Consider the following 27396-nt stretch of genomic DNA (forward strand, 5'->3'; position numbering starts at 1 on the left):
ATGGGGGGCAGCAATACAAGATGGCAGCCACCTGGCTCTCGGCCTCAGGCTACGACAGAGGGTCCCCACACGGCCCACCTGCCCTGAGGGGCCCCGCACCCTCCTGCCACGAGTGGGGCCACGGTCAGGTGCGTATCCCTCTTCTGGGAAGGAGAAGGTTGGAAGCTGCCAGGCAGTGCCCACGTAACCCCCCATCACGTCCCCTTCCCCACGGCCTCACAGGACCGCCGTAACACTCTGTCCCGCCCCGCCCCCCGCCCGCCCTGCGCCTGCGCGCAGCCCCCCGCCCCGCCCCTCGAGCCCCGGCTGCCGCCCGCCCGCCTGCCCGCCCTGCGCCTGCGCGCTGCCCTCTCGCCGCGGGCAAAGAAGGAGGGGGCGGGCGGGCCGGCGGCGCAGCGCCGCCCCCGCCGAGGGACGCCGGCGGCCGCTATGGAGGTGAGGGGGGGGGGCGCGGGGCGACGGCGACGACCCCGACCCCGACCCCGACTCCGACTCCGACCCCGGCCCCTCAGGGCTGGGCGGCGGCGGGGGGCAGGCGCGGCTCGCCGCCCTCCCCGCCTCGGTCAGCTGGAGGGTCAGGGGTCCTTGAGGGGGAGCGGTCCGTGCCTGCGAGAGCCGCCGGCCTCCCCCGGCTGTGAGCGGGGGTCTTCTCTTGCTCGGGCTCCTCCGAGGCGCGGGGCATGTGGAGGAATGAGCGCCTGAGCGCCGGGAGCGGGGGCAGCCCTGGTCGCTGGGGGTGGTGCGGGCGGCTGGCGGCTGCTGGAAGGCGACAAAGTGCCTCCAGCCCGCCGGCCGCCGGCTCCGGTCTCGGGGCCCTCTCCGAAGGGTGTGGGGGTTCCCTCTTGCTGGGAGCTGGTTATTCGCTGAAGGCTTAAACCGTTGTATTTCATACATAGTGCGTTTTTTTAATAAAGAGTGGTAAGTCTATAAGCTACTACCATGGCTGCTTTCTATTAAGAATATTGCTGGAGTGGAAGAAGAGTGGGCAAAGGCGAATGAACCTGTTCCTAGGTTTGATCACGAGTGATCTTTTAGTTCTTGTATTTTTCATCTGTCATAAAATGATGAGACCTATGAGCCCCTAGGGACACTGCAAGCCTGCCTGGATCCGATGGGTACGTAACCTCTGCGGCAGCCGTTGGCCTGACCAGGGTGACCTTCCGAGGCAGGTCAGAGGGAGGAGAAGCAAACGCGAGGCAGCGGTACAGCCCTGGGGACACCTTGGCTGCTGGCTTCAGCAGCACGTGTGGTAGCCAAAAATTAGCCTGTTCCCCTGACACCACTTGTACTTGTTTGTGAAGTGTCAGATTTGCTTAGAAATAAACCACTCTTTAGATTGGTGTTTTTTTTTTTCCTTTCATCAGCTTACTGCTTATAAAAGCCTCTTTAACATACAAATTTATGCGCCACAATTAGCTTGGAAAAATTGACATATATTCTGATAACTTTGAAGAACTACAGTTTAGCATTTTTTTCAAAACAGAGCTCCTCTTCATGCTTTCCAGGTGCTGGATGGAAGCAAGGCAAAATACACTTGTGGAGCTGAACCTCTTCCACTGCAGTTCTAAAGGTAATTGGTTTTGGTATTGACAGCCTTCCAGGTAAAGTGGATTTGGGTGCCTGGTACACTTGAAAGTTTCTTGAAGTTGAGTATTGTCCATCATGACATTACTTCATGGTATGAATGCTGTATCAGTACTCCCTAATGCTTTCAAAAAAGGTGTTTACTGCTATGAGGAATTCCCTCTCACCTTCCAGTACCTTACTGGTAACAAATGTTAGAACTGGTATAAATTTTAGGTGACGTCAAATGTGAAAATGCAATGGAGTTTAATGGCTATTAATTTTAGAGTTGAAAGTACAGAGGAGGGGAAAAGGAGGAAAAATCAGTCTTCCTTCAAACTTGAAAAACACATTTAATTAGATGAACCTCTCCAAACAAGGCTGCTTGCTAATATGGGAGTATGTTGTGTATTTTTTTTTTTCCCAGTGACAGACGTCATTATCTGATCGTTTGCGGGGTGTGGAGTAAGAGCAGGAAATGCCTATCTTGTATTTGTATGAAATTAAAAGTTGTCTTCTAAGAATTTTTTCTCTTTGGTTTAGACTTGAAAACTGGCAAGGGAGCTGAGTGGGGTTAGAGGAGCTAATTGGCGATGCAGAGACAGTCTTCTGAGAGTTGTTGATGCCATCAGACATAGAAGAGAGTAAGCAGTTTACTGTTTAGTAAGTGGCCCTCAGAACTTACTTGCCTTGTATATCATCTCCTTAATTTAAAAGTGCTCTAGGGGTTAGAGAAGCTTTGAGTAGTTGAGTCAAAGTACTATTGTAAGGACTTTTCTCATTTAGAATATGTGTAATCTGGAGTTTAAAATAATTTTGTAGCTAAATTCCTACTGCACTGTGATGGAAACTCTCTTAAATATGAATTGTCTGCCTGTGGTCAGTAGCATTAAATATCTTGTTTGGCTGTACTGCTGTATGTGGAAGGAGGGAAGATGGTCTTTAGTGCAATAACCAGTGTGTATGCCATGTTGTTCCTGACAAGGCTTACCATTCATATTTATTTGTAAGCCCTGTGAAATACACCCTATTATATCCTCTCATCCACGTGGCTGCCTCAGAGGTGTGTTGTCCTAGAATAAGAAATGATAAAGACTACTGTGTGTTTTTAAGCCACTTTCAGTCTCATTTGGTATCCTCGCTTGCTAGCTCACAGCAGGGTCAGCACACTTTTCTTGTTTGCCTTCGTCTTTCCAGTGGGGATGATAACAGTTCTTTTGCTGTCATTCTGAATGATAACTAATGCTTTTAAGGAAATTCACGTGTGTCTATGTAAACACAGGCAGACCTCAGCAGAAGACCTCATGTCTGCAGCATGTGTGCTAAAATATGCTATTTTCTCCCAACAGGAGAGGGAAAGGAATGCTATGTGCTCTCCTTTCCATTTAGGTTCTCCCTGCTTCCCCAGTAGTAATCACGGTGAAGTAATAGATTGGGGTGGGAGGAATCTATTTGAAGTAACTTCATGTGCTCTCCTGCAAAGTGAGGTCCATCCATTGCTGGAGGGTTTGACTCGGAACCTCAGAAGCCCCATGCTTAGTTTGCAAGGGAAGTGGCTAGCTGAGAGTATGCAAAGTTAGCCTCTGCAACTTCCATACACAGAAGATAAGGCAACTCTGGTCTTCTAAAAATGTGACAGAAGAGAATCGCAGAGAGAAGTATAGAGGTAAAGAAAAAGGTTGCTGTAACCTTTTCTAGAGAGTGAAGGATTTTAGAAGGATAATGTCAGCTGTTACTGTGTAGGTGTTACAGTAACGCCTGTGATAAGGCAGAATTGATAATTTTTCTCAGACTTGCTCTTTCATAAAATCAGATTGCTCAGGCTTCCTGTGGACTTTCGGGTGTTCATTTTAAAATGTTAATGTTCCTGTATCTTATTGGGAAGATGCTGGAATGTTTTTAAGTTCCTCTTCTTTCATGGATAATTCAGATTAATGAATTAAATTATACTAAAAGTTTTCTTGTAGGTGGGATGAGAAGGTAACTCTGACAGCTAAGAATGAATTATGGCAAACTGCTGTAAAGATGAATAAGCTGTAAGAATGCTCACTTCTTACAATTTGAAATTAATATTCTTAATGCAGTACAGAATGAGTATTAAAATAATCTGCCTCTGGATTTGACACGGGGCTGTCCTAAAGAATTGGGCATCCTTCCTCTTCAAATTGTGTTTCTCTTGATCTATAATGTTACAAGCACAATTAATCACTATGTAGTTGCTTTATAAAGGTAGCTTTAATTATTCTGAGCTTCCTGCAACTAGCAGGTTTTGGCAGAATCAGCACCTGCTGAGTGAGTCCTGTTTCATTATGAGCCACATCTACAGGTATCAAAGTGTTTCTGGGTCCAAGAACGGTGTGAGCAACTTAGTTGGGAGGAAAATGAGACTGAAGTCTGTTTCCATTTTGTTTCTTTGTCCAAAACTCTGGATGTCTGAAACTTTAAAGTGGCTTAAGTTTTTTTTTGTTTGTTTTTTGGTTTTTTTTTTTTTTGAGTTTTGAGCACACACTTTTACATTTGAAGTCTGAGAGTCACAGGTATGTCATGCTTGTAGAATCAAGGGGCTTACTCATGCCTAACTATTTCATTGAATCTGTCAGTAGCTGTTTGAACAAGTGGAAAATGGCTTTGAAAATAAGTGTAAATCAACAGAGAAGTTGGATGCTGTTCAGAAGGCGCAGACTGGCCTGCCTGTTGTTGTTCAGTTAGTCAAAATAGTATTTTTAAATCTCAATTAGAGAAGCCGCATCATCTCAGTGGTCTTTTATTCGGTCTGAATAAAAAGCCTTTGCTTTTGCAGTATCTGTGGGACAGTAATGTTTTTGTGATTGCAGCTGTTTAGGTACCACCTCAGTGGTCTGAAAACATCCTGTGCCAGCACATCAACTTTGAGTTTGTTTCATCTATTGAATTCTGTGTTGCGGCTATCCTCTGTGAATCCTCAGAAGGCTTTATTTGAGGCTCCTGATTCTGTTTCTCTTTGGATGGTGTTACCTGAACATCACTGCCTTGTTTGCTGCTTGCTAGGAGTGAATTCAGTGGTAGTGGTACCTGTTCTCAGGAGCAGATTTTTGGCTGTGGAAAATGCTTTCTCATGTTCCTGGTCTGTTGGAGCCTGTTTGGCTGCCTTCGAGACCATTTTCAAAATATGCTTTAACTTGGTGCTGTTATGGCTGTACTTGTGGTGCTCTGTCTTGGCAGAGTATGATAATTCTTGTCCGTTAAGAGTCATTCTGTATTTTATATCTCAACTTGTTACGGTTCTCCAATGGTATAACAACAAGAACTAATGAACACCATAAATCCCTTGTTGGTTTTGCAAGGCTGTAACGAGGGAGTCTCCTCTTCTGTTGAAATGACTGGAGCACTGGAAATAACGCTGTGTTTTTCATTCTGGACTTAAGAGTTATAAAGCCTTTAATGCAGGTGTGTGCTCTTGCTGTGTGCTCATGTGAAGCCCAGCACAACAGGTTCTTGCAATCTCTTGAGACTCTGGGCACTACCCGAATGTATCTAACAATGTTTGTGAGTTCTGAATGTAAATGTGTTTGTGTTCCTTTTCAGCTGCAGGACAACCCGACTCAAGCAAGACCCAGTTTTGAAGCCGGTGGTAGTACCTGGACTCTCTGCTTAAACTGCTTTCTTCCATTGAATTCAAACACACAAACAAGGTATCTTCTTAATAGAAAAAGGCATCTGTACTGTGTTCTCTTAAGTGCTTCCTGTACATGTGTATTCTTGTTTTCTAAATATACCTTTCCTTCCTTTGGGAAGCAGATTAGAATGAGAAGGGAGTTATGTCTGGATGTTGGATTTTGGCATGTTTGTATATGGAGTGTGAGGAAGCAAGATGAAGGGTGATTTAAGATCTGGATGAAGTGAAACTTGTGGTAATTGTTCCTTTTTTTCTTTCCTTGGCATTGTTTGCAAGTCTTCTTTATGATAAGTGCTTTTATTCATCCTTTTGAAGATAGTTACAGAGGCCACAACAGCAAAAGGGGAAGGCTATAACTATACCTTCCCACACAGGCTCTGAATAATGCATATGTTAAATATTGCCTCAACACTGAATTACGATGATAATAAAATACAGTACTTCAACAAGACTGCAGCTAAGACAGAAATTTGCTCTCTTTTTGCTTGCTGTATGGATTTTGCTGGGTTACATTACCTGTCAGCAATAATCCTAACCTGACTAGAAGAGAAGGCGAGATCGGAATTTGAACTGTTGCCTGTTTCTTCAGCTTTTGTGAGACTGCTAGTCAGACAGTAGTTTCTCAGACAACAGTCTGACTCTGTTATGGTCAAGAGGGATGGAAGAAGTGCCCTTTGTCAAAGGTTTGGCTAGTCTGCTCTGAACACCAACTAGTGTTATACTCCCACCTCCCTGCACTCAGCCAGAATAGATCACAAAGTGGGTGGACAAGTTGGTTTGGTGGAAGCAGGGGTTTGACGCTTCGGGCCATATTGTAAAATGACCTTAAAATGACAACAGTTAAACCTTCATCTTGGACCTGACATGTCCATGGGCCGTTTCCCTCTGGAGCAGTTCATCCAGTCTCTGAGCTTTCTGTCTGGCAGGCTGAGCTTCCTCAGAACCCACAGTGTCCTTGTCACCAGAGGTAGTCCTGCAGTATGCAAAACACCTCAGCGTTGCTTGGATGGTTGAGGCACACTGTCTTTCAGTGTCATCAGAAACTCTTTGGTATACGGTCATGGAAACACAAGCATTTCTTTGAAAGATTGAAAAAGCTCTCAAACATTTGGCTGGGCTAAAGGCATTTTCTTGTCATACCAGCTGTTACTTAAGTACCAGTTCATTGTAACAAAGTGAATAATGAGAATGAAGCTGTGATACCTTTAAAGGAAAAGCTGTGTTGACAGAAGTGAACTACACAATGATGTGAAATAGCAGACCAGAAGGGTAATAAGAATCTAATATAGTAAACATTTCATGCCTGTCTGATAGCAAATTTGGTCAAGACTATAGGTTGAAAACATCAGCTTTTCAGTAATTTGGTTTCTGTATGCATGATTAGTGAACTTCCTGGTTTCAAGGAAGCAGTTCTCTGTAATTTAGGAATTGAGTCAGACTAAAGGGAATTGAAATAATGTAGTGAGTTATTAAACACCAGACTGTAAATATCATAGCCAACTGGTAGAGTGCAGGAGAGGGCTGTGAAGAAACATGTCAGCTCTGCTAAGATGCAGGATTCATCTCCAGTCTTTTTGCATAATTTTTAGTCTCTTGTTACAAGCTCTGAAACCATGTAGTATTTGAAATGGAATAAAACCTGTCTAGGTATGACTTGTTGACTTGCAGAAGGTCAGGTCATTAAAATGACTTGTTTGACACCTTCTGGAAATCAAGCACCTCCTTCAAGCAGACTAGCTCTATCTGAGCAACTTCATGTGTGTCATTTTGGTCCCAGTTCTGAATAACTTCTGAAGCAGGCTGAATTGAAATCGGAGAGAGCTGGGACTTGCTGTCAAAGGCTAGCCTTCTCTTTATGTTAAAATGCAGTTTGAGTTAAAAAGAAGCTGTTGCTTCAGAAGTTGGTAAAATCTATGCTTTTATATTTCTTGTTGTATTTAGGAACTTGCATATGTCATCTATTGTGATGATTTCTTAACACATTCTGCATAAGACTTGAAAATGAAGCTTTTCTATTGTCTTGAGGCTTTGAGTGATACATTTTTAAGTGTTTCAGTAAGTTGTTGAAGAGAAAGGGCTTTCAAAATAGCACTTGTCTTAAATTTTCAGACAACATGTGAGTTCTAAATGACACTCATAATAGCTGTTACTGACAGATATTGACAAGAAAAATACAATGAAGCAGAGAAAAAGTGTTTCATGTATTGGTAGATTGTTGTGTAATATTTTCTGCCTTGGAGCTTCTCCTGTGTTTTCAGAGGACTTTAGAAACAGTGAAAGCAGAAAAACTGCTGTTCACAAAGGCTCTCTGTTAAAGGAGAATTGCCAGAAAACTTTGTCGTTGTTGTTTTTAGGGCTTCCTCTTCTTTTTTTACCAATGTTCTCATAATTACTCTATTTCTAAGGATTTAGTTTTTTCTGTAGTACAAGATCTTTAATTGTGAATTTACTTAGAAATCCTCCTGCCTGTAAAATGTCTTAGCAGTGCTTTGCTACTGCCCTAAAGACTTTGAGCTGTGATTTTTAACTGTTAGGGCCAACTTGTCAGGATGTGACTGATGTAATGGAGAAGTGCTCATGTGAGTATAGTGTGGAATCATTTAACCTTTTTGCAGATAGGTTAGCAGCCTCTGGCAGAGAAAGTGTATGGCAATGTTTTTATTTAGGCCCACCATAAGAATATGTGGGTGTGTTTTCTTTTTCTGCCATATTGTCTTGCACCAGTTAATGGTTATCTCTGACTAAGCTCTTGTAATATCTGCAGCTAGTAATGCAGGAAAAAATATCTAAATGGCATGAACGCTGCTTGTTTTGGAGCATAAGTTATCCACTGATCTGTGGTTTAGAAAGACACATCATGGTTCTGTGAGAAACAATTTTTTTGTGGCCTTTTGGCAGCATAAACTGACCTAGATTGCTCCTTTGGCCTGTTAACTCCTGTGGCTGTTTTTTTTACTGGGTTGTTTGAAACTTCACCACACCTTCCTCCTGTTTTGGAAGCTTATTTTCTTAAGTCGTCTTGAAAAAATCTACTTGTAAAACAGTAGAATAGCTCAAACAATAGTGCCCTTGTGAGGGCTGTAAATCCTGTCTTGCACCAGGGCATGCATTATATTGTGGGTAGCTTATGGTGGTTGACAAGGTTATTCCCATGCTTTGCCTTACTGTGCTGCGAGAGGAAGATTCAGTTGCATAGTTATTTTCTTCTGGTTTTACATTTGTTTGTCAAACCTCCCCAGAGCTGTTAATTAGCACCCAAATTGTCTTTTTCGGTTTCCTCTGATGTTTGAGGAAGAGATGGCAGCCTGTGATGAAGACAAGCAGAGAAACTTTTCAACAGCTTAGGAACATAAACACACAAGAGCATGTTCATTTTCTCCTAAAGTAATTGATTGTGTGTTAAATGCACCTTTATGTTCTGCCACACAGAGATGGTCAGCAGTCAGCCTCTCCCCATAGCAGAGAGTGGGAAAAGGAAAAAGAAAAAAAGAACCAGAGCCACGGATCATGTCCCTGGGAAGTTTGAAGGTTGGTGGCAACTTCTAAGCTTTTAATTGTAATGGTCTGTTTTCCCTCTGCTGTTCTCAGTTTTCTTAGCTAAACATTGCTTTTTGGCTAACGTTATAAGTCAACATTTCTTTTTTCCTTTATCCCCTGTGTTTCAGTCTTCAGTCTTTTTTTTTTTTCTCTTAGTGGTGAAACCTGAGTCCTATTCGTAATCTGGTTTGGTGCTTTGTTTCTTTTTTTTTTTTTTTTCTTTAGTAGGAACAGTGCTGATGTCAAAATGTTTTGATTGAATAGATGTGAGCACAAATATTGTGAAGCATTGTAGGTAAAATACAGTTCAGTGCGATAAAGCTGACGAGTATGAAACTTCTTAGTGGGCAAGCTGCATTGTAAGGTACATTGCAAATCAAGATGGTAGCAGCCTTCTAGGCTTAAGCATTCAAATTTCAATTATACTTAAAACACTATCTCTGCAAGTAGATTTTGTATGGTGGGCATTTTCTGATCAAGGAGTGAAATGTTTTCCACCTGAAAAAATTGGTTCTGAGTTTTACATGAAGACAGGGAAGGTGGATGAGGTCTCAGCACTTGCTGAGATATAAAACATTTCTTGTACGAACAAACTTGTAATTTTGATGCTGGAATGAAGTCTGCTTTAAATTTTCCTGGAACTTTAAGGGGGGGGAAGTGAAAAATGAGCCATAATTAAGGCTGGCACGTCTACTATAATACTGCATAAATCTATTTTCTGTCTTCATCACCAAGGGCGTTTTTTCAGTTGCTGTCATATGAGGGATGCTCATCAGATAAAATAGCTTGTTTTGATGTTATTCACTGAAATGCTTTGGCTAACGTGTCCTTTCTGCTGCATTTCTTTGGCAGATTTGTACAAGCTGACTGCTGAGCTTCTTGGTGAGGGAGCATATGCCAAAGTTCAGGGTGCCGTCAGCCTCCAAACTGGGAAAGAATATGCAGTAAAAGTAAGCATAGAATAAAAGCAGCATCACTTCTGTCTGTAACATGTCTTCTCCCTCCTAGTATCTCAGTGAAAACCTGTAATAGAGTGGGTAATAGCAAAAGCTTTTAGAAAATTTTTGATGCTTGAAATGAGCCTGCTTTATAACTGTTGAGAAATCTGTCTCTTTAAGTATTGAGCCTCCAGAGTGAACTGGTATATAGGCCACAGATAGAATTCACAAACAGTAAATGACTCTGTGATGGTTAGATCTCAGGCCAAGCTTTCCTCTCATGTCCTGATTTGATTGTAGTCCTACCAGTTTTTATCTCTTCTTATGAAAGAAGAGGCCGAGTCATTATCTAGCATGGCCTACCAAATAATGCAAGCTTTTGAGAATGCTGCTCCGAGTTCAGAGAGCATCAGTTACTGCCATTAGTTCATGTAAAGCTGTCTCTTATTTTTTTGATAGAGGTGAATCTTCTGTAATACCATTATATTAAGTGTTATGGCCCATTTACAGATTTGTGGTTAGCCCGAGTCCCTCATTTAATTACAAACACAAAGAATAATAATAGGAAAACTTTATGCTTAATTCTTTTGCAAAAACCATAGGCACAAAATTTTAAGCCCATTTAAAAATCTAGTCCTATAGATGCTATAATTTTGTGTGTACTTTGTAGAATTGCTGAAGTTGAAAGTCTGGAATAAACAAACTGCTACATTATGAATTAGATGTGATTGGGTACCAAGTTCTGTCTAGTACTGGTGAATGGTTGCCCATTCTGTACTGGAGAACTCTGGCTGTAAAAATGAGAAACTGATACTGGATAGAGATAGTGGTAGTATTTGCGGTAATGTCATGAGCTTTCAGTTCACGTAGCAATCATTCTGTCTCAGCCTCTGTGGAAAGCCCTTGTCCTTGTCTTCTTTCAGTCTAAGAAGTGTGTGAAGGAAGGTGACTTCTGATGGCACAACAGGAGGGCTCTGAGATTGAACGTATGTTTTCTTTAATACGTTAGGCCCTACTATTGGGTCTCCATGAAGTTTGCACTGTGAACCAAACTCTCATTTTGTGGTGAATTTAGTACTTTTTACTTAAATGGCTATAATGACAAATGTCGTCTTTTTGACTGTTCAATGTCTGATACGACTCAACCCTATTTTTGTTAGAACTCGAAAGGATATCCTTTTTTGCATGTTGCAGAGTTAAAATGATGCAAGAAAAAGCTTGTGGTAACTGGTCAGTGACTGTGTAACATGTGGATTTAGTTCCTTTCTTCTCTTCCTGTCCTCATTTCTCTTGTCCTTCGAATGCCTTCCAGAGCTCTGCTGACACTGTAAATAAATGACAGATGAGAAATTAAACAAACAAGCAAAGGTGGAGTGTTTCTCTCTGGCGGGCATGCCTGAGATTCAAGCTTTAGATCAGTTGTCTAATTCCAGAGCCACATGCACAGTTCCTGCAGTAATTTTTCAAATATGAGCTCTAACTCTTTCCACAGATCATTGAAAAAAATGCTGGGCATAGTCGGAGTCGGGTTTTTCGTGAAATAGAAACGCTGTACCAGTGTCAAGGTAACAAGTAAGTATAGAGTCTTCTGTGTGTTTGTTTATTTAAAGTATCTTGAATATTTTTTCAAATTAAGTCTCCTACGTGTGACTAGGTTAGGAGCCTTGCAGTAGTCTCCTTAAAACCAGTTGAAGTTTAGACTTAACCTATTCAAAATAAGAATTTCCCCTTCTGTTACCTGTGAAATTTAGGGAAATATTTATAAATTAAAAGTCGCATAACTCAATTAGCAACCAGTTCAGCGTAGCCTGAATGTGCTTCAGTGATGCATGGCTTTTGTCCAAATGAGGAATTAACATTTTGACACTCTCCCCTGTTATTTCACTGTCAGCAAAAGCTGACCTGGTACTGGCTGCTGCTGAGAGGAACAGTCTCACCATTCCTTTCCTTAACGTGTGGTTTGTCCTCCTCTTTGTGTCAGCCTTCCTGCTTTTGCACTGGAACTCTTAGATCAGCCAAAAGCTAACTTACTTTTCATTTGGATGTGTGCTGACTTCACATAGCCACAGGATGAAGCAACTTTAAAGCTGCTGCTGCTGTCTGAAAAGGAGGGAAAGCCTATGCAGCCAGTGGCAGCTCTGTGATGACTTTAAGCTAATTCTGAAACTACTCCTTTAGATGTCTTTGTTAATCTAGAATGCATACAACAGCTGCTATCTATACTACAGTTGTGCAGCTTATATCGAGCCTTTTTTTTTTAACAAATGTTTAGTACAACACTTAAAGATAATTTAAAAACACCTTGTTTACCAAGCTCATGGGCTTAAGTCGTGCTATACAGAAGCAAATTATATCTTTGTTCTGTGTGTGGTTGAGAGCATATGGTCATCCAGTACATAACTGATGAAAAACTTAAGCTCTCATGACCACATGCAGAATTTGGATTTTGTGTGTGCTACAGAAAAATCTGACTTACACGTTTGACATTCTCAAGGCAATGTGGGGTGTTTGTGTTGTGCTGCAAAGACTGTACAGTAGCTAAACAGGAGGGAGTTAGTCTAAAAATGGTAACTAAGGCACTGGATTTAATGTCATGTTGACCCTGTGTGTTCTGCCTTGTGATTTCCAGAGAGAAAGAATGCCAATTTTTTTTTTTGTTCTTCCCTTCAGCACAAATGCAACGTTCTACATTATTAAATACAACCTATTAGCAGTTATCTTCCTGTCAGTTGAGCAGTAGCAGAACTCTTTCACAATCCTGTCTGATTTGGGTGTTTGGCCTGTTTTCCCCACTTAAATTTCAGTGTGAGTTGGAATTGTGGTTTTAATACTGTAGGCAACTAAAGCAACTTGTTTAATTAGCAGTTTTATTTTTGGTTACTTCTGGCACTTCCTAATTATCCATGCTGAAACTCTTCATTGCTCTGTTTATACTCTGTGCCTATTTCTTCTATTTCCCCTTTTTTTTTTACAGGAACATTTTGGAGTTAATAGAATTTTTTGAAGATGACACAAGATACTACCTGGTCTTTGAGAAGCTGCGAGGAGGTACTGTGCAGTAACTGTGCCTTTGTTCATTGCATCGTCTTGGTCTTGTTTGTTTCAGCGTTTTAAAGTAGAAAATGAAGAGCTTATTTTAAATGCTTGAGAGTTTTAAGACAAAGAAGTAGTAGAGGAAATAATATACAAAACTTGAAGTATGGTTATTCTTGAATATTGATGGGTCTGGTCTTACATTTCCAATCCCTTTCTGTAGTTAAACAATGGAAATGTCAGCTCTATTAAAGTGGAAGCTTTGGAATATAGTTAGTAGGTCACAGTACCTGCAGGCAAAGGGAGACACACAGTATGTCAGGTATTATGCATGATCTTAGTACAGCATCTATATACTCTGGTAGCATTTTCCCTTGATGTAGGATTGACTTAATTTCCTGAAACTCACAGAGCACTGTTGCGAAAAATATCTTGCTTCTGCCTCGAGTTGCTGTAATTGTGAAGCAGTCCTCAGCACAGGGAGGACATGGACCTGTTGGAGCGGGTCCAGAGGAGGGCCACAAAAATGATCAGAGGGGTGGAGCACCTCTCCTGTGAGGAGAGGCTGAAAGAGCTGGGGGTGCTCAGCCTGGAGAAGAGAAGGCTGCGGGGTGACCTTATTGCAGCCTTTCAATACTTAAAGGGGGCCTACAAGAAAGATGGGGATAGACTTTTTAGCAAGGCCTGCTGTCACAGGACAAGGGGTAATGGTTTTAAACTAAAAGAGGGTAGATTTAGACTATATATAAGGAAAAAAAATTTCACTATGAGGGTGGTGAGACACTGGAACAGGTTGCCCAGAGAGGTGGTAGATGCACCATCCTTGGAAACTTTCATGGTTAGGTTGGATGGGGCTCTGAGCAACCTGATCTAGTTGAAGATGTCCCTGCCAATTGCAGGGGGGTTGGACTAGATGACCTTTAAAGGTCCCTTCCATCCCAAAGCATTTTGTGATTTTGCTTGTGGCTGTTTGAGGGCCAATCAAGTGAGCATGTGTGGTCACTGGTCTCCAGCATTTAACACTCACCTGCGGGATGAGAAGGTTACATCAAGCACTTTGTGGACTTTCTCCCATTTATCTACATTGAGCATAATTACAGTATCCATTAATTGCATGGCTGTGCAAAATCATGAGTTAAAAGTGTGGCCCACCCTTCAAAGAAAAACTGAGTTTCTGAAGGAGTATGCTTCTGTCCATAGAACATCATCTATTGTCACTGGTCAAGAAGGTTTTCAGTAGCAAACCATACATGTGAGAAAGGCAAATTCTTTCAGTATAGATGCAGAACCTCTTAGAAAGAGAAGAACATGGTTTTTTTCTTAAGTAAAAACTTTTATTTACCTTCCCTTAAAATTACTGCATCATTTCATTGTAGTTTCCTCTAACGCTGTTGTTCTTAATACACAGACTTCTCTCACCAGTTAGCTATAATAGGGCTTGATTGGGATGAATCTACTTTTGTCTCTTTTCCCATCTTCACATTCTTCCAGTAGTTAACCACCTTCTTTGACTGTGAGACTATAGTTGTCAGTGTACCCGCACGGCTGCAGAGAGGATAAAAACGCTAGACCTTCTTCCCTCTCTTAGCTACTGTTTTTACAGTGGTCAACTAGGGCTGAGGCTAGTTTTCTCTCTGAAAAATGTCAACATTTGAAGTGCTAGGTATGTGGGTTTGAATGATTATCAAAGAAATAATGGGAATTAGGGGTCAGACCAGCTTCTGATGCAGTACAGATTCTATTATAAGCAGCATGGCTGGCAAGAATAAGAACATTAATCTTCAATGCAGGCCTTACTTTAGTACCTTCAGTCTCAGAGACTGATGTTATCTACAGTGTTGGGGCATAACTTGGGCTTTCCTTTTTCAGCTTTGCCTTCCTGTAGCTGTGGTAACCGAAGGAGCTCTGCTCCCATTTTAGCTGTGTTCAGTTCACCATGATATGCAGAAGCTGTTTCATATCCTTGCCTGACAGCATTTTATAATTGAAAGCATTAAAATCCAGCTTATTATATTGAACTTGCGTGATTTAAGAATCCTTTCCTCATGTTTTTTTGTGGTTTTTTGTTTTTTTTTTTTTTCCCCTCTGAAATGCATTTTGGGAGGTGCTTTCTCTCTGATGAATACTGAAGAGGTGGTAACAACTGTGGCAGGAGTGCCCTGCTATTCTTTCTGTTTGTGGGATTGCTCTATGTGGGCTGAATATAAAGTCTGTAGAGTATGTTTTTCATTGATATTGATATAATTCTTATGTGAGAGAGTTTGGAACATCAGCTCTATTCAGAAGGGTAATCTGAAATAAACCTGCTGAGTGAAATGAGCACTTCAGGTGGCTTAGTAGTGTTTCCTGCAAAGTCTGGGGTCTTTTCCACAGGGATGGAAACATTGAAGAACTGTTATTACTTTCTAAAGGTGTAAAGAACAATTATACCAGGAAAACCCTTTGAACTCTGTGCCCTTAAGAAATCTGTAGCAAGCTGGAAAGTGGTGGTGTTGGCAAGGTAAACCTGTATTTGAAATCTGATAACCTGGTCCAAAGTGGCCTTCCTCCACCCATCTGACACGGCATATCTGTGCATATCTGAAGAGTCTTTTGTCATATCAAAGCATATCTGAAGAGTCTTTTGCCCTTCCTTCTTTTTAAGTGTTTTCCTGTTTCCTTTCTGCATCCTTACTGTGGAGGAGTGGCAGCAGCATTGATGGTATAAGAGGCGGAATTACCGCAGTAGAGAATGGGAGGTTTCCTTCCACATCAAGAACTGAAGAATAAAAATGAAATCACCTGAGATATAAAATGCTTACTGTATTGGGGGCTAATAACAAATGGCAGTTACTTCTTGAATTTCTCTGCCTGATTGCTTTTATAAATATATGTCTCTGAGTAAGAAAATGGAAGATGGAAGTGGGCTTGGGTCTCTGTGGACTACATTTAATTGGTTTTTTAAAGACGTTTTTAATCTTTTGAGAAGATTGATGGAATTCACTTAAAGAAGATAAGGAATCAAACCTCCCTTTATCCTTTGTTAAAGGGATACCAGTGGAGCTCTGCCTGCAAGCTACCAGTCCTTCACTATATTTGTATTTGAGAGGTCTTTTGTCAGATTTCATGTCCCTGGGCAAATTTTGCCTTAAGTCAGTGTGTGAGCCTTACCTTGATGTCAGTGGGAATTTTAATGTGTATTTAAACGTAGAATGTCTTTTTACTTTTATGGTCTTGAGACAAAAAAAGTGTATACTTGACTTTCAGTGCAGGGTTTCAATTGTCACATTACACAAAATGAGAAGAGTTAGTTTGAGCATGGCCACCTGTGACCTGGGAGAGGGTGGGTTTTGTTGAAGTGCTATGTACATCCTCAGCTGATGTTTGAGTTCTGCTAGTACTATTAGCAAGTCTCTACTGTTCACAGTGTGTGGAAAACAGACCAGTCATTTGCTGGGGCACTAAAAAGTGATTGCATCTCATGCTGTGCTTAAACTAGAGGGCTGCAGTGTTTGAAAATTATGTTCTAGCATGCTTAAGTGTTGAAGCTGCTCAGCTGTACCTTTTTATTCGTAGTCATTCCCCTATTCGGTCCATGAAAGTTGCCTGCTGTGAAAGGCTGTTATAAAATATGAGAAATGAGGTTATGGATCCATGATACTCGGTACTAGTTCATTATTATTTTCTGAGGCTATTTTCGTATAAAAACATGGGATTGTGACACTTCCATTTCTGCCATGTAAACATGCTAGGACAGAGTGTTAGTTACAAATAACTTTTCTAAATTACTTCTGGCCCTGTTCACACTGAGATCAGCTCTCCCTTTATGGCAGAGTGGTAGTGGCTATTGCGTTTTCATCCTTGTATTGACAAAGCCTTTTCTCAGCCCAGGCAGCATTCATACGAAGGTTTTCTCTTTCACCTGTTACTCTTACAGGTTCAATCCTGGCCCATATACAAAAGCGAAGGCACTTCAATGAACGAGAAGCTAGCAAAGTGGTGAGAGATATTGCCTCTGCTCTGGATTTTCTTCATACAAAAGGTAAGAGAAGGCTGTCTCCATCTTTACTAGTTGATACTGTACACTTAGGTTATGGAGCACATTTTATCTGTAAGTAGTCAGCCTTTGCTAGCATTTCTATTTACAGCAATGCCAGATGACTTACACGGTTTTCCTCTATAATTTTATTTTCATAACATGGTAGTTTAAGTAATCAGCTGTGTTAAGATGGTATAGCCTTTTGAAGAAGAAAAGTTAAATCAGCATCCAGGGAGAATTAACATTAGGGTTGAATCTGTTTGCTTGTTCTTGTTACTTAAGCCACCATGTAAAGGTTACTCAAAAGGGAGCTAATATTCTTTTTAATTTCTGCCTCTTTCAGGTCTACAGAAATGCTTTTCTGTGTTTACCCAGAATTTCTGCTGGTTACAAGACCTCTTTGTAGTAGCTTTTGATCTCTACATTTAGACCCCCACTGTTGGGTTGAGAGACCTACAAGTGAACCATAGTCCTTGTTTGAAGCTGTCCTCATTTCATTAGGGATTTGCTCAGATTTAAAAGCAGTTCTGTTTGTAGAGGTTTCTTTTACGTTAAAATGTTTTTCTGCTGCTTTTTCTACTGGGGAATAGAATACATAGAATATACAAAATACCTGTACGCATTATGGTCATCCCAGAGTATATGTTCATGTTGAATGTTATAGATACCTTTAAAATTTTTCCTATGTCATGATTGTCTGGCCTTGCATAGATCAAGCAGTTTCAGTTAATGTTAGAGTGATTACCTCTGAATACAATGGCATGTAATTGGAGGCTATGTTTATTGGTTATTTATTTTGATAAATTTTTCTCTCCATTTACTTTGCCATTCTGATTAGCCAGGTAGATCTCAGCAGATCAACATTTGCTGTCTAAGTTGTTTAGTACTGGCCCCAGTTCAATAAATGTTTATTTGTAGGTTTTACTTGTAAGTCACAGGACTGCTTAGATGCTTGAGTTGGAATCACAGCATTGGTACCTTGATAGGTTGAACCCTTTAAAAAGTGTAGCAATGCATAGGGAATAAAGAAAGTGGTAAACCTGAGGAATATGGATCTTGTCACATGTTGTGACTATGTTATCAGAAGTTAACTTGAATGTGGAAACAAACTTAGTTTGGATTAAAATTTTTGGTAATCTTCATAGCCTGTCTCTGTGATAACTCAACTTTAAACCTGCAGAGAATGTACTCTTTGAATATCCATGTTTAGAGGATTTTGACTTTGAGATATGGGGCAAATAAGGAGCAGGAAACTTGGGCTGAACATGTGGAGAAATACTTATTTGATGTGTTAGGGCTATAGTAGGTTGCTTAACAGCTGAAAGTCTAGAACAGTGTTCAAGGAAGTTTAACATTGACTCAGCTAATATCTTTCTGTAGTTCTCTCAGCTGTAAGTTTTAGTTCCCCTTTCCCCAAACAAGAGGGGAGTGATTCATTAAAATGGCTTTAGAGCAGCAATCCACTTTCTTTCTTGTTGTTTGCTGTGAATTGGTACAGTGGGGACATGGCTTGCAGAATCAGCCACAACAACATCCCCTTTCATTTTATTGTTCTCTTTATGATTCTTCTGTGTGACATTAAAATAATTAGTAAGTAGCATAAAGGACACTAAAATAAACAGGAAATTAAAGCAGTTTTATTGCACAGCTTAATGGTGAAGTGCTATAGCTAGATGCTTTAAAAAAATTTGAATGAGGACAGCTAATTCTTTTGCCAGGAGTAGTTTAAAACTCAGCTGGATGATAATACTGCCTTACACCCACTGGGGATATGTGTGCTTTATTGCTAATAATCCACCGGAGGAGTGTTTAAAGGCAGTTGTTTTCTTTTCTCAGCACTGTGTGCAACTGCAAAATAAAATGTTATATAATCAGACATTTGAATTCAAACTATAATACAAAAAAGTGCCGTTGGCTTTCACATTGCAAGCCAAGCCAACTGTTGGGAGTTTTGTCAGCCTTGTTGTAAATGTCAGCACGGGCCATCTTCATTTGTCATGTTTCCCATCTTCCATGCATAAGCAATGTGAACTGCATCATTATGAAAGGTCTGATTCCTTTAGATCAGTGCTATGCTATTAATGTTATGTTTTAAGTCATGTCTTGTGGAGTGTGCTGAAGAAAAGACATTAGAAACTCCCTTACCTAGAATTTGGTGCAATATTTTCTTCTCATACTCTGAAGTAGTATTAAGTGTGCTTGGAGCGTAATTTTTTTTTTTTAAGCAAAGCTAAAGTGCAGTTAAGTTACAGCCAAGCTGCTCATTTGATGTGATTTTTTGGTTCTTATTTTCTGCCTTCCCATGAAGTTTGATCATATTAAATGGCGGACTTCCAGAAATTGTGTTTTTAGGCATTTGAAGAACTGCTTTGACAACATAGAACCACCTTTGCATGTGAATTCAGCAAGTAGATAACTTTGCGTTTCCCTGTTGGATTTGCCTATTCTGATAGCAGTTGAATGAATGTAGAAGCCCTTTGGTTGTTCTGCTTTAACCTCTTTTTCTGCATCTCCAACCAAACCATTTACTTTTTATTTTACTTCAGGAATGAGTACGTACCTCACTGTTAAAGGGATGATATTTTCACCTGGGAACACAGGGGGTTTTTTGGGGGGGGGCGGGAGGAGAGTGTCTAAGGTATTGACTCTGCTGGTAGGAGTTCAGCAAACCACCAATTGATCCCTCTGGAAAGAAGGACATTACTGTAGTAGAAGGCACAAAAATCTTTTGACTAAACTGTGTACACAAGTAAACTTTCCTACAGGTCAGACATCTTAATAAGCTGGTTTTAATCAACATAATTAATTTGGGCTAAACCAAAAAGTTCCAGTGTTAGCATGTTGTTATTTGCTTGACTGACTCTCATGTACATTTAAGGATGATAAAAGCATAGCAGGATGCAACCATGACTTTTAACAAACACACTTTGAAATTCAATTATTTGCAGTATCATTAAGGGGCGGTTGTGTAGCAAACTCAGGCTTAGAATACTTCCCAGGCCACCTTCTAGTAAAGAGAGGTAATGAGAAATAAAACAGGAGAGTATCTTCTCTAATGAACATTTGTACTCTTGTTTAGGTATTGCTCACAGGGACCTGAAGCCTGAAAACATCCTGTGTGAATCTCCAGAAAAGGTGCTACTCCAGTCTCTTAACCTTCTGAAGTGTGTTTTTTAACTTGGTTTCCAAAGACAGCCCTCACGCTCTGTCTTTCTCTTCTTGAAGACTTTTGAACCCAGTAGTGATCTTCAACTAACCTTAATAGAACTGAAGCCCAAAAGAGACTAAATTCTTCTATGAGCTGTAAAAACGTGAACATCTGGCTAGGAGATAAAAAGCCAACTGTTCTTAGAGAGGGCATGGCAATTACAGCTTAGCATCCCCTCTGTTCTGAGGCAGATGGACAAGCAACATTTACCAGGCCAGCTGGTCATGTTACGTATAGTTCTCAAACTGCCCCAGTGTGCACTGGCCCTTGCCTAGCCGAATAAAAACATTAATGTAATATGGTCAGATGCAGGGGACGTGGGAGGAACAGGGACAGAGGAGGCAAATCCAAGGAGTGGAATATACCTGTAAGAGACCGGGTTTCACTAGTCCTCCTGCTAGAACAACTTGGTTTTTGTTCTGGAGTTTTCCATGTGGCATGTGTATATTGCATTAGTCCCAGTCTTCTGGACCTCTTACTGCTTTGTCCTTGTTTTTAGGTATCACCAGTAAAAATATGTGACTTTGATCTTGGTAGTGGGGTGAAGCTGAACAGTGCGTGTACTCCAATAACTACTCCTGAATTAACAACGCCGGTAAGAGACCTGCTGTGACTTCATGCTTTTTCTCTTCTACCATGAAACAATTTTTCTTATCTCTAGGGGGGAGCTTCCAAAGGGCTTACTGCAACTACACCTAGTGGTGGACAGTTCATTTAAAGTGGGTGTATGTGTGGTAAATACTGTCTTGGTTTCGCAGTCATAGAACAAATACACAAAAGCACAGGAGCTCATCGATTTAATTCTCCTGTTGGCCAGAAAGTAATGCATTGATCCTGTTTGTCTCTTACGCCATCAAATGAGGAGGCTTTTCATGGAGGTTTTTTATGTGCTTATGGACTGAATTTGAACCTTAGTTTTGTGTTCATTTCCCCATATTTGGGTTCTGTAGGTAAGACCCATGAACTAAGGGCAATACAAGCTCTGTAATCAGTGTGTGGCTCTATAATATGCATTAGTTTGAAACACTACAGTGCTATGCTTTTGACATTACTGTGGAAAAAAAAATCCGACAGTTTTGCAGGAGTCTGTTACAGAAATCACCTCCCATGATATACTTGTATACTTTCTGAAAAGCCTGATAACTAATGGATAAGATTTGAAACCCTGAAATATATCGATTAATATTTTGACCCTGTATAAAGGATCATAAATTCATATGGAACAGCTTATGATTCTTCCAAAGAACAGTAGGAACTCTTTTGCCTTCTATTAGATCTCTGTAGTCCTTACACCTGAAATGTGTTCATTTTTCCCCCTGTGCAGTATGCTTACAACGTGTTTCAAAGCTCTTGGCAATTCCATTTAACCTTTCAGGGATGTGGCAGTTGTGATTTGGCTTAACAAAATGAGACCTGCAGCGAAAGCAGTAAACTTCAGTAGTCCCTGCTGCCCTATTCTGCTTTTAGACCAAGCTGCCTACTGTAAAGAATGGTAAAAAAACTTGAGTTATGTTTTGATTTGATCCTCCCTTTGAAAACTTACTTGAGTTTGGTTTCCTAGTGTGGGTCTGCAGAATACATGGCGCCTGAAGTGGTTGAAGTCTTCACAGAGGAGGCCACATTCTATGATAAGCGGTGTGATCTCTGGAGCCTGGGAGTGATTCTGTACATCATGCTCAGTGGTTACCCCCCATTTGTGGGCAACTGTGGCACAGACTGTGGATGGGACAGAGGAGAAGTCTGCAGAGTTTGCCAGGTGAATTCACTTATCCTGGGCATATGTGGGAGAGTGTAGTTTGCCCTGTGAACTTAGGGCGTAAGACTTGCCATAATGCCAGCAGTGAAGAGGTGTGTCTGTAACCCAAGCAGTTATCTGGGAGGATAAGCTGTCACTGAGAAGTGAGGGTGGTAATGTAAAAGTTGAGTGATGATATCCCTTTCTTAAAGTAAGGTTTGGCAACTACCTCTTTCTTCTCCTGATGTGAGATCTCAGAGCTTCTCCTCGTTCTCTCCCCCACCCCCCGGTCCTCCTGTATTCTATAATTCTTGATCTGGTTTATGGTAGTTGCCACAATTCCTCAGATAAAAGTTGAGCCCCAGGAGAGTCTCCATGCAGGGCCTGAATTTATTCTTTCTAAAAACTGAGTACATGGGCGGCACTGTTACTGGGGGGAGAGAGAGGTGCTGTCAGCAGACAATGTAACATGACCGTTGTAGGATGCACTGATTCACTCTGTGGAGCTGCCTGTCACTCTCCATTGACTCCATAAGGAGACTGGATGGTTTTTGTTGTTACCCACCACATTAGGTGGATAAAATTGAGTAAGAAGAATCCCACCTGAGAAGTCTTCTAGTTGCACTCTAGCTGCTATTTAAATTGAAGAATTTTTCCTTTACTAGAACAAGCTTTTTGAGAGCATTCAGGAAGGCAAGTATGAATTTCCTGACAAGGACTGGTCACATATATCCTCTGAGGCCAAAGATCTCATCTCAAAGTTGCTGGTTCGTGATGCCAAAGAACGACTTAGTGCTGCTCAAGTTTTGCAACATTCATGGGTTCAAGGAGTATGTATCCCCCTTTATATTTTTTTAAGGGTTATTCTTCTTCCAAAGTGATAAACAAGCTGTTCCCTGTCTCTAAACTTTTAATAGAGACATTGCATGTTTTAGTGCTCTTATCTTGATTAATTAAGCAATATACAGTGGCTTTATTAATTCTGGAGCTCTGTGTGGTAAATATTTGGACGAATCTGTCAAACTTTAAGTGTTTTTTTAATTATTGCTTTATGCATTTTAAATGGCTTTCTTGTGAATACCAAGCACTGCAGTACACGAATTATTATGTTACTCTTTAATACAGTAATGCAGAATGCTGGTAGATAAGGTTTTAAAAGAACAACAGTGTCCTCTTTTGCTTTAGTTCCCAGTTCAGGAAAGAAGGAATAGACCCTCTGGAGAGCTTCCAAAGCTTTAGTCTTATACGGGCAAACTGTGGTATCTTCTTGTGAGGGGAGACAGATTATGAAATGTGATTTGTAAACCAACAGCGATCTGTAAACTCACAGTGAATTTGTTTATATGCAATATCCGTTAGTTGTAAAGATCGGGGGGAGTTGCCTGTTTTTTTATCACTCTCTCTTGGGAAAGCTTGGTTCCCAGCTGCTAATATGTAACTCACTTTTCTTAACTGCTTCTTCTAGCAGGCTCCTGAACGGGGATTACCTACCCCTCAAGTTCTTCAAAGGTAATATTTCTTTTTTTTTTTTTAAATGTCTGTAAACTTGGCCAAGAATCATTACTGAAAGAATGGGGAGAGATAGGAGGTGACAGATTGGGGGGTAAGATTGGTTGAGAGTGGAACTTAATGTGCAGCACTGATTTTGTTAACCACATCCGAAATATTAAAGCTCTGATTTTTCTTTATGATCTAATCTTGTTTGTTTGTGAGAAAGGCATTGGAGAGGATTCCTGCAGTGCAGTGCTAATCTTAGACAGGGAATAATGATGGTTTTGGTAGTTTGCTGCCCAGAAGGGGAAAAAAGTCATAAAGGCATGTGTTATCCAAAGAGACTAGATTCTGATGGGTGAAGAATCATCATATACCCAGACTTGGATCTGACTTCCACTGTAGTTGGTGGTAATCACAGTATCAATTTAACTGTGAGCAGGGCAAGCCTCATTTAAAGTGATTTGATGGCAGATTCTGAATGCCAGAGAGCCTGAGTCTCACATGTCTGTTTCTGTTTCCATATCTGCCACTGGCGATTCCAGGTGGTTCTTCCCATCAGAAATGCATTTCCTTAAGCCACATATGCAATTATAGTGGGACTGCAGTTCTCTGAAGAAATACAACAGTATTGCCCCATATGCCCATCCTTTTTTGACATGTAGAAATTAAGCATGGCATCTCAGGTGGTTTCCTGTGTTTACATTGGAAGTCCTTGGCAGAATGAGGACTGGAACTGTGGCTGTTTCCAAAATCCCAGAGAGTTTTTGTTACGTATTGCTGGTCCTCGCAATGAGGAGAGATGCACATATTAACTGGTCATTTTGCCTGATGTGTTGATGTTTTGATAGGAGAAATAAAACTGCCTGGAAATAGGTATTCTGCTGTGAGGGTAACCAGGTAAAGTGACTCTGTGTGTGTGTTGTAACTGCTTTCTCCTTTTTCCTTGAAAGGAACAGTAGCACAAAAGACCTGACGCTTTTTGCTGCTGAGGCTATAGCCCTTAACCGCCAGTTGTCTCAGCACGAGAATGAACTCGGCGCAGAGCAGGAGAACGTTGCCCATGCTGTGTGCTCCATGAAGCTTTCTCCTCCGTCCAAGTCCCGCCTCGCCAAGCGCAGAGCAATGACGCATGCCACCAAAAACAGTGACTTTCAGCCAGTTCCCCATAAAGCCTTTTAAAGTTCTTTCCTGCTATGGATGGGCAAGATCAGCCTGTGTTCTTATTTGGATTTTCAGCACTGATAAAAGCTTCTCTGCTTCTGACACTTTGATTGGAAGCTTGCTCTTGTGATGTGACTTGTAACTTTAAGGGGACAGCTTTTTATGGGAGTGTTTTTTTGCCTGTCAGATTTGGTGCATTAAAGGTAATTTAACTGATCTTTTTAAATTGGAGAAGATGGGTTTGCTGCTGTATTATCTGAGGTGATAAATCACTAAGCTTTCCTTATTTTCTTCTTAGAAGAGCATGCTTTAAAATGGGAACTTGAAAACATCAGAAAAAAAACCCACTTTCTTGCTTTGCCCAGCAGAGCATCACGTCTCTCCCTGCCTATGGCTGATCTCCTTGATGGCACATCTTGCAAGGTGCTGCTGCTAGTGTCAGCAGCAAGGACTGTTTTCAACCAGCAGTGTCCTTCTCTCTTTCTGCAGACTCAGGAAATGAAGATGATGACTGGGTGGATCTCTGTCTCCATTACCTTCATTGGGCTTAAATTGTGTGAGGATGGTACTGTAAAGGTGCAAGGATCGTTCAGCGTTGTAGAGATGAAGAGGACAGGGTTGCTTTTTTTTATCATGTTGATGGTTTGTGTGTCAGCATGTGGGATGAAAGCTGGGGGTGTGTTATTTCTTTATCCGGCATCTTTTTGTTTTTAACTAAAATGTACTCCATATGATCTTTTTTTTTTGTCCAGTGTGTCCCCTTCTCTGGCAGTTACATTCTTAAGTCTGATAACCACAGTATAACAGACTGTTCATATAACAGTTTATATTTAGTGTCTGCGTTTTTTTTCTATATTAATGCTATCCTCAGTTATATCTTCCTTTCTGTAAACTCATTGCTCCAAGTCCTTTTGTGTGTGTTACCTGGAGTTCTTCATGTGAATGGACAGGCGTCAGTGAATTTTGGTGTGTCAATAATTTAGGATTATCAAATGCAGAGGTACATCTGTGCAAAAATGGTGCTGCAGCTGTTGCATTCTGCCTCCTGCAGTCATCTCAGGCTGGGTGCCTAGATTTTCACTTCCAATTTTAGTACTGTGGTGCACCAGGGGTCAGGAGTAATTTGAAAGGGTCCTGTTTGAAAATCTGAAGATTTTGCGTGACCAAGGTGAGGTGTCCATGGAGAAGGACATGGATATTGAGCACTTTCTGAAATGTAAGCTGTGAAAATTGGGCCGCTAAGATGCCCGACATGATGCACCTTAAACTTGCCAGCCATTTCTGAAAACCTTTGCCAGGGCATTATGTGCAGGGTGGAGAGGGGGAGGAGGAGGCCCCCAGGTGTCAACACAAAACCCTCCCAAGCAGAATGCAAAGGAATAAAGTAGCAGATTCAACAGGCGCTTGGAAATTGAAAGGTCAAAGCTGAATGTCTTTGCATGGCCTATTCAGAGTGGTTTTACATTATCTTTTAGCAGTGTGCATACAGCTATTTTTATACAACATGCTGTATTTTGTGACTAATATTAAAGTTGTTATTTAAAAGATTTTATACATTGTGCCAGTGGACGGATTATGAAATGTATTTTGCTTTGTTTTTATTAAAATGCTTTAAGTTATGGATTTAACAAATTTGGCAGTTATGTGTATTTTTTTTCTTGATTTTTGGTGACATAAAAAATAGAGAATTACTTACTTCCTTACTTCTCTGTGTGACATTGGATTTAAGACAATTTAAATCTCTGAAGACTAAGCATACCTCCCCCTTCTATGGCTGTATTGCTTTATCAGACTCTGGAACCTCCTGTGATCTCAGCTTTCTTGAGGTAAAATGAGGATATGACTGCACAGAGAGGGCTGGAAGGGATCCTGTGATCCTTTTGACCTTCATAAGAGATCAGATAACTGAGGGCCAGTGAGTTCGGGAAATTATCTGCAATGTTACATTTCATATTCTTCCCTTTAATTTGTGTATGAAGCAAAAATCCTAAAGTTTGGCCAGGAGTGGTGGTGCGACGCAAAATACTCCTCAAGCCTTTCAGACTCCAGAAGTCTAAGCAGCAGCATTAGCATGGAAGTGTGACAAGGGGACATTAACGGTGCTGCTTGCCCAGAGACAACAGCGCCTGGTAGATTTGTTCAAGCATCGGTAAGTGGTCCTTTGCAGTCTTCGCTCTGCACCTGCTGGTTTTCACTGGTGGTAGAAGTAGACCCAGAGAGCAAATTAGTGGAGCAAAGACCAAAGCTGCTGTTCCTGTGGTCTTGGGTGTACTATTGGTCTGGACAGTCAGCCCTTGCCTCTTTCTCTCTCTCTCTCTCTCCCCCACCCCCCACCCCAAAACCCAGCATGGAAAGTGAATCCAATGCATCTGTCTTCTGCACAGCAAGGATGAAGCTGGCTTGCTAGCCAGATTTGCTTTCCCTTTACAAAAGAGAGTTTGGGAGGAGAGAGTGAAGTGTCCAAAGAAAACCTTAGTTTGGGGATATTCACGCCATTACCTTCGGCTAGTGGAATTGCTGTCTAGGTGAGCAAGTACTCCTCTGGGCGTGAAGCCTCCTCCTTGCGTGAGGAGAGCCCTTCAGCTGTTGGATGTGTGCAGTGCAAAGGACTTTAAGCGCTGGTGTGTGAAACACTGGAAGTGCCCAGCAGGACTTGCACTGAATGGTTAAGCTTTGCCTGATGGATATGACAAACCCTTCAGCTGGTGGCTCAGGGCCCCACCTGGCTCTTATGGTGCTCTCAGCTGCCTTACGGATGCTGCCAGCCTCTGCCTCTACCTGTGACCTGTATTAGAGCATCCTTGCTCCCCACTGGTACATACTTGCAAACTTATCTGCTCAGGACTTGAAGCTATGATGTTGGGATTTTCACTGAAGGAGCTGAAATCTGGACATGCTTTTCCTGCTTCTGCAAGGCAGTAACCCCCGGCAGAGAGGAAGGCAAGCAGCAGTAGGTGCCAGAGCTGTGTAATGCTAGGAACTGAGAAAACCTTCCCAAACAGGGAAGAGGTGTTGATTCAAGTCAATTGCTCTACTCTCAGTTGTGGTCTAGTT

General features: G+C 41.3%; 1 protein-coding gene across 9 annotated transcripts; it reads left to right on the forward strand.

Annotated features, from left to right (window-relative positions):
* Nucleotides 1–309: 309 nt before the first annotated feature.
* On the forward strand, nt 310–25991 carry MKNK1 (MAPK interacting serine/threonine kinase 1). 9 transcript variants are annotated; one of them, XM_087732605.1, is made up of 15 exons: nt 310–435; nt 1506–1570; nt 2107–2226; nt 5128–5234; nt 8648–8746; nt 9608–9705; nt 11186–11265; nt 12668–12741; nt 16643–16747; nt 19824–19879; nt 20452–20547; nt 21514–21708; nt 22353–22517; nt 23153–23196; nt 24132–25990. In XM_087732605.1, exons 5-15 carry the CDS (start codon nt 8650–8652, stop codon nt 24358–24360), a joined length of 1239 nt encoding a protein of 412 aa, XP_087588731.1. In that variant the 5' UTR covers nt 310–435; nt 1506–1570; nt 2107–2226; nt 5128–5234; nt 8648–8649; the 3' UTR covers nt 24361–25990. The 9 variants fall into 9 exon arrangements, 8 of the variants coding, with proteins under 8 accessions (XP_087588731.1, XP_087588733.1, XP_087588735.1 ...); XM_087732607.1 differs by having other exon boundaries at nt 2107–2207; XM_087732608.1 differs by having other exon boundaries at nt 315–435; nt 1484–1570.
* Nucleotides 25992–27396: the final 1405 nt, after the last annotated feature.

The sequence above is a fragment of the Nipponia nippon genome, unplaced genomic scaffold (genome assembly GCF_047370975.1).
Source record: "Nipponia nippon isolate SJK-2023a ecotype South Korea unplaced genomic scaffold, ASM4737097v1 scaffold_5, whole genome shotgun sequence".
NCBI lineage: Eukaryota > Metazoa > Chordata > Aves > Pelecaniformes > Threskiornithidae > Nipponia > Nipponia nippon.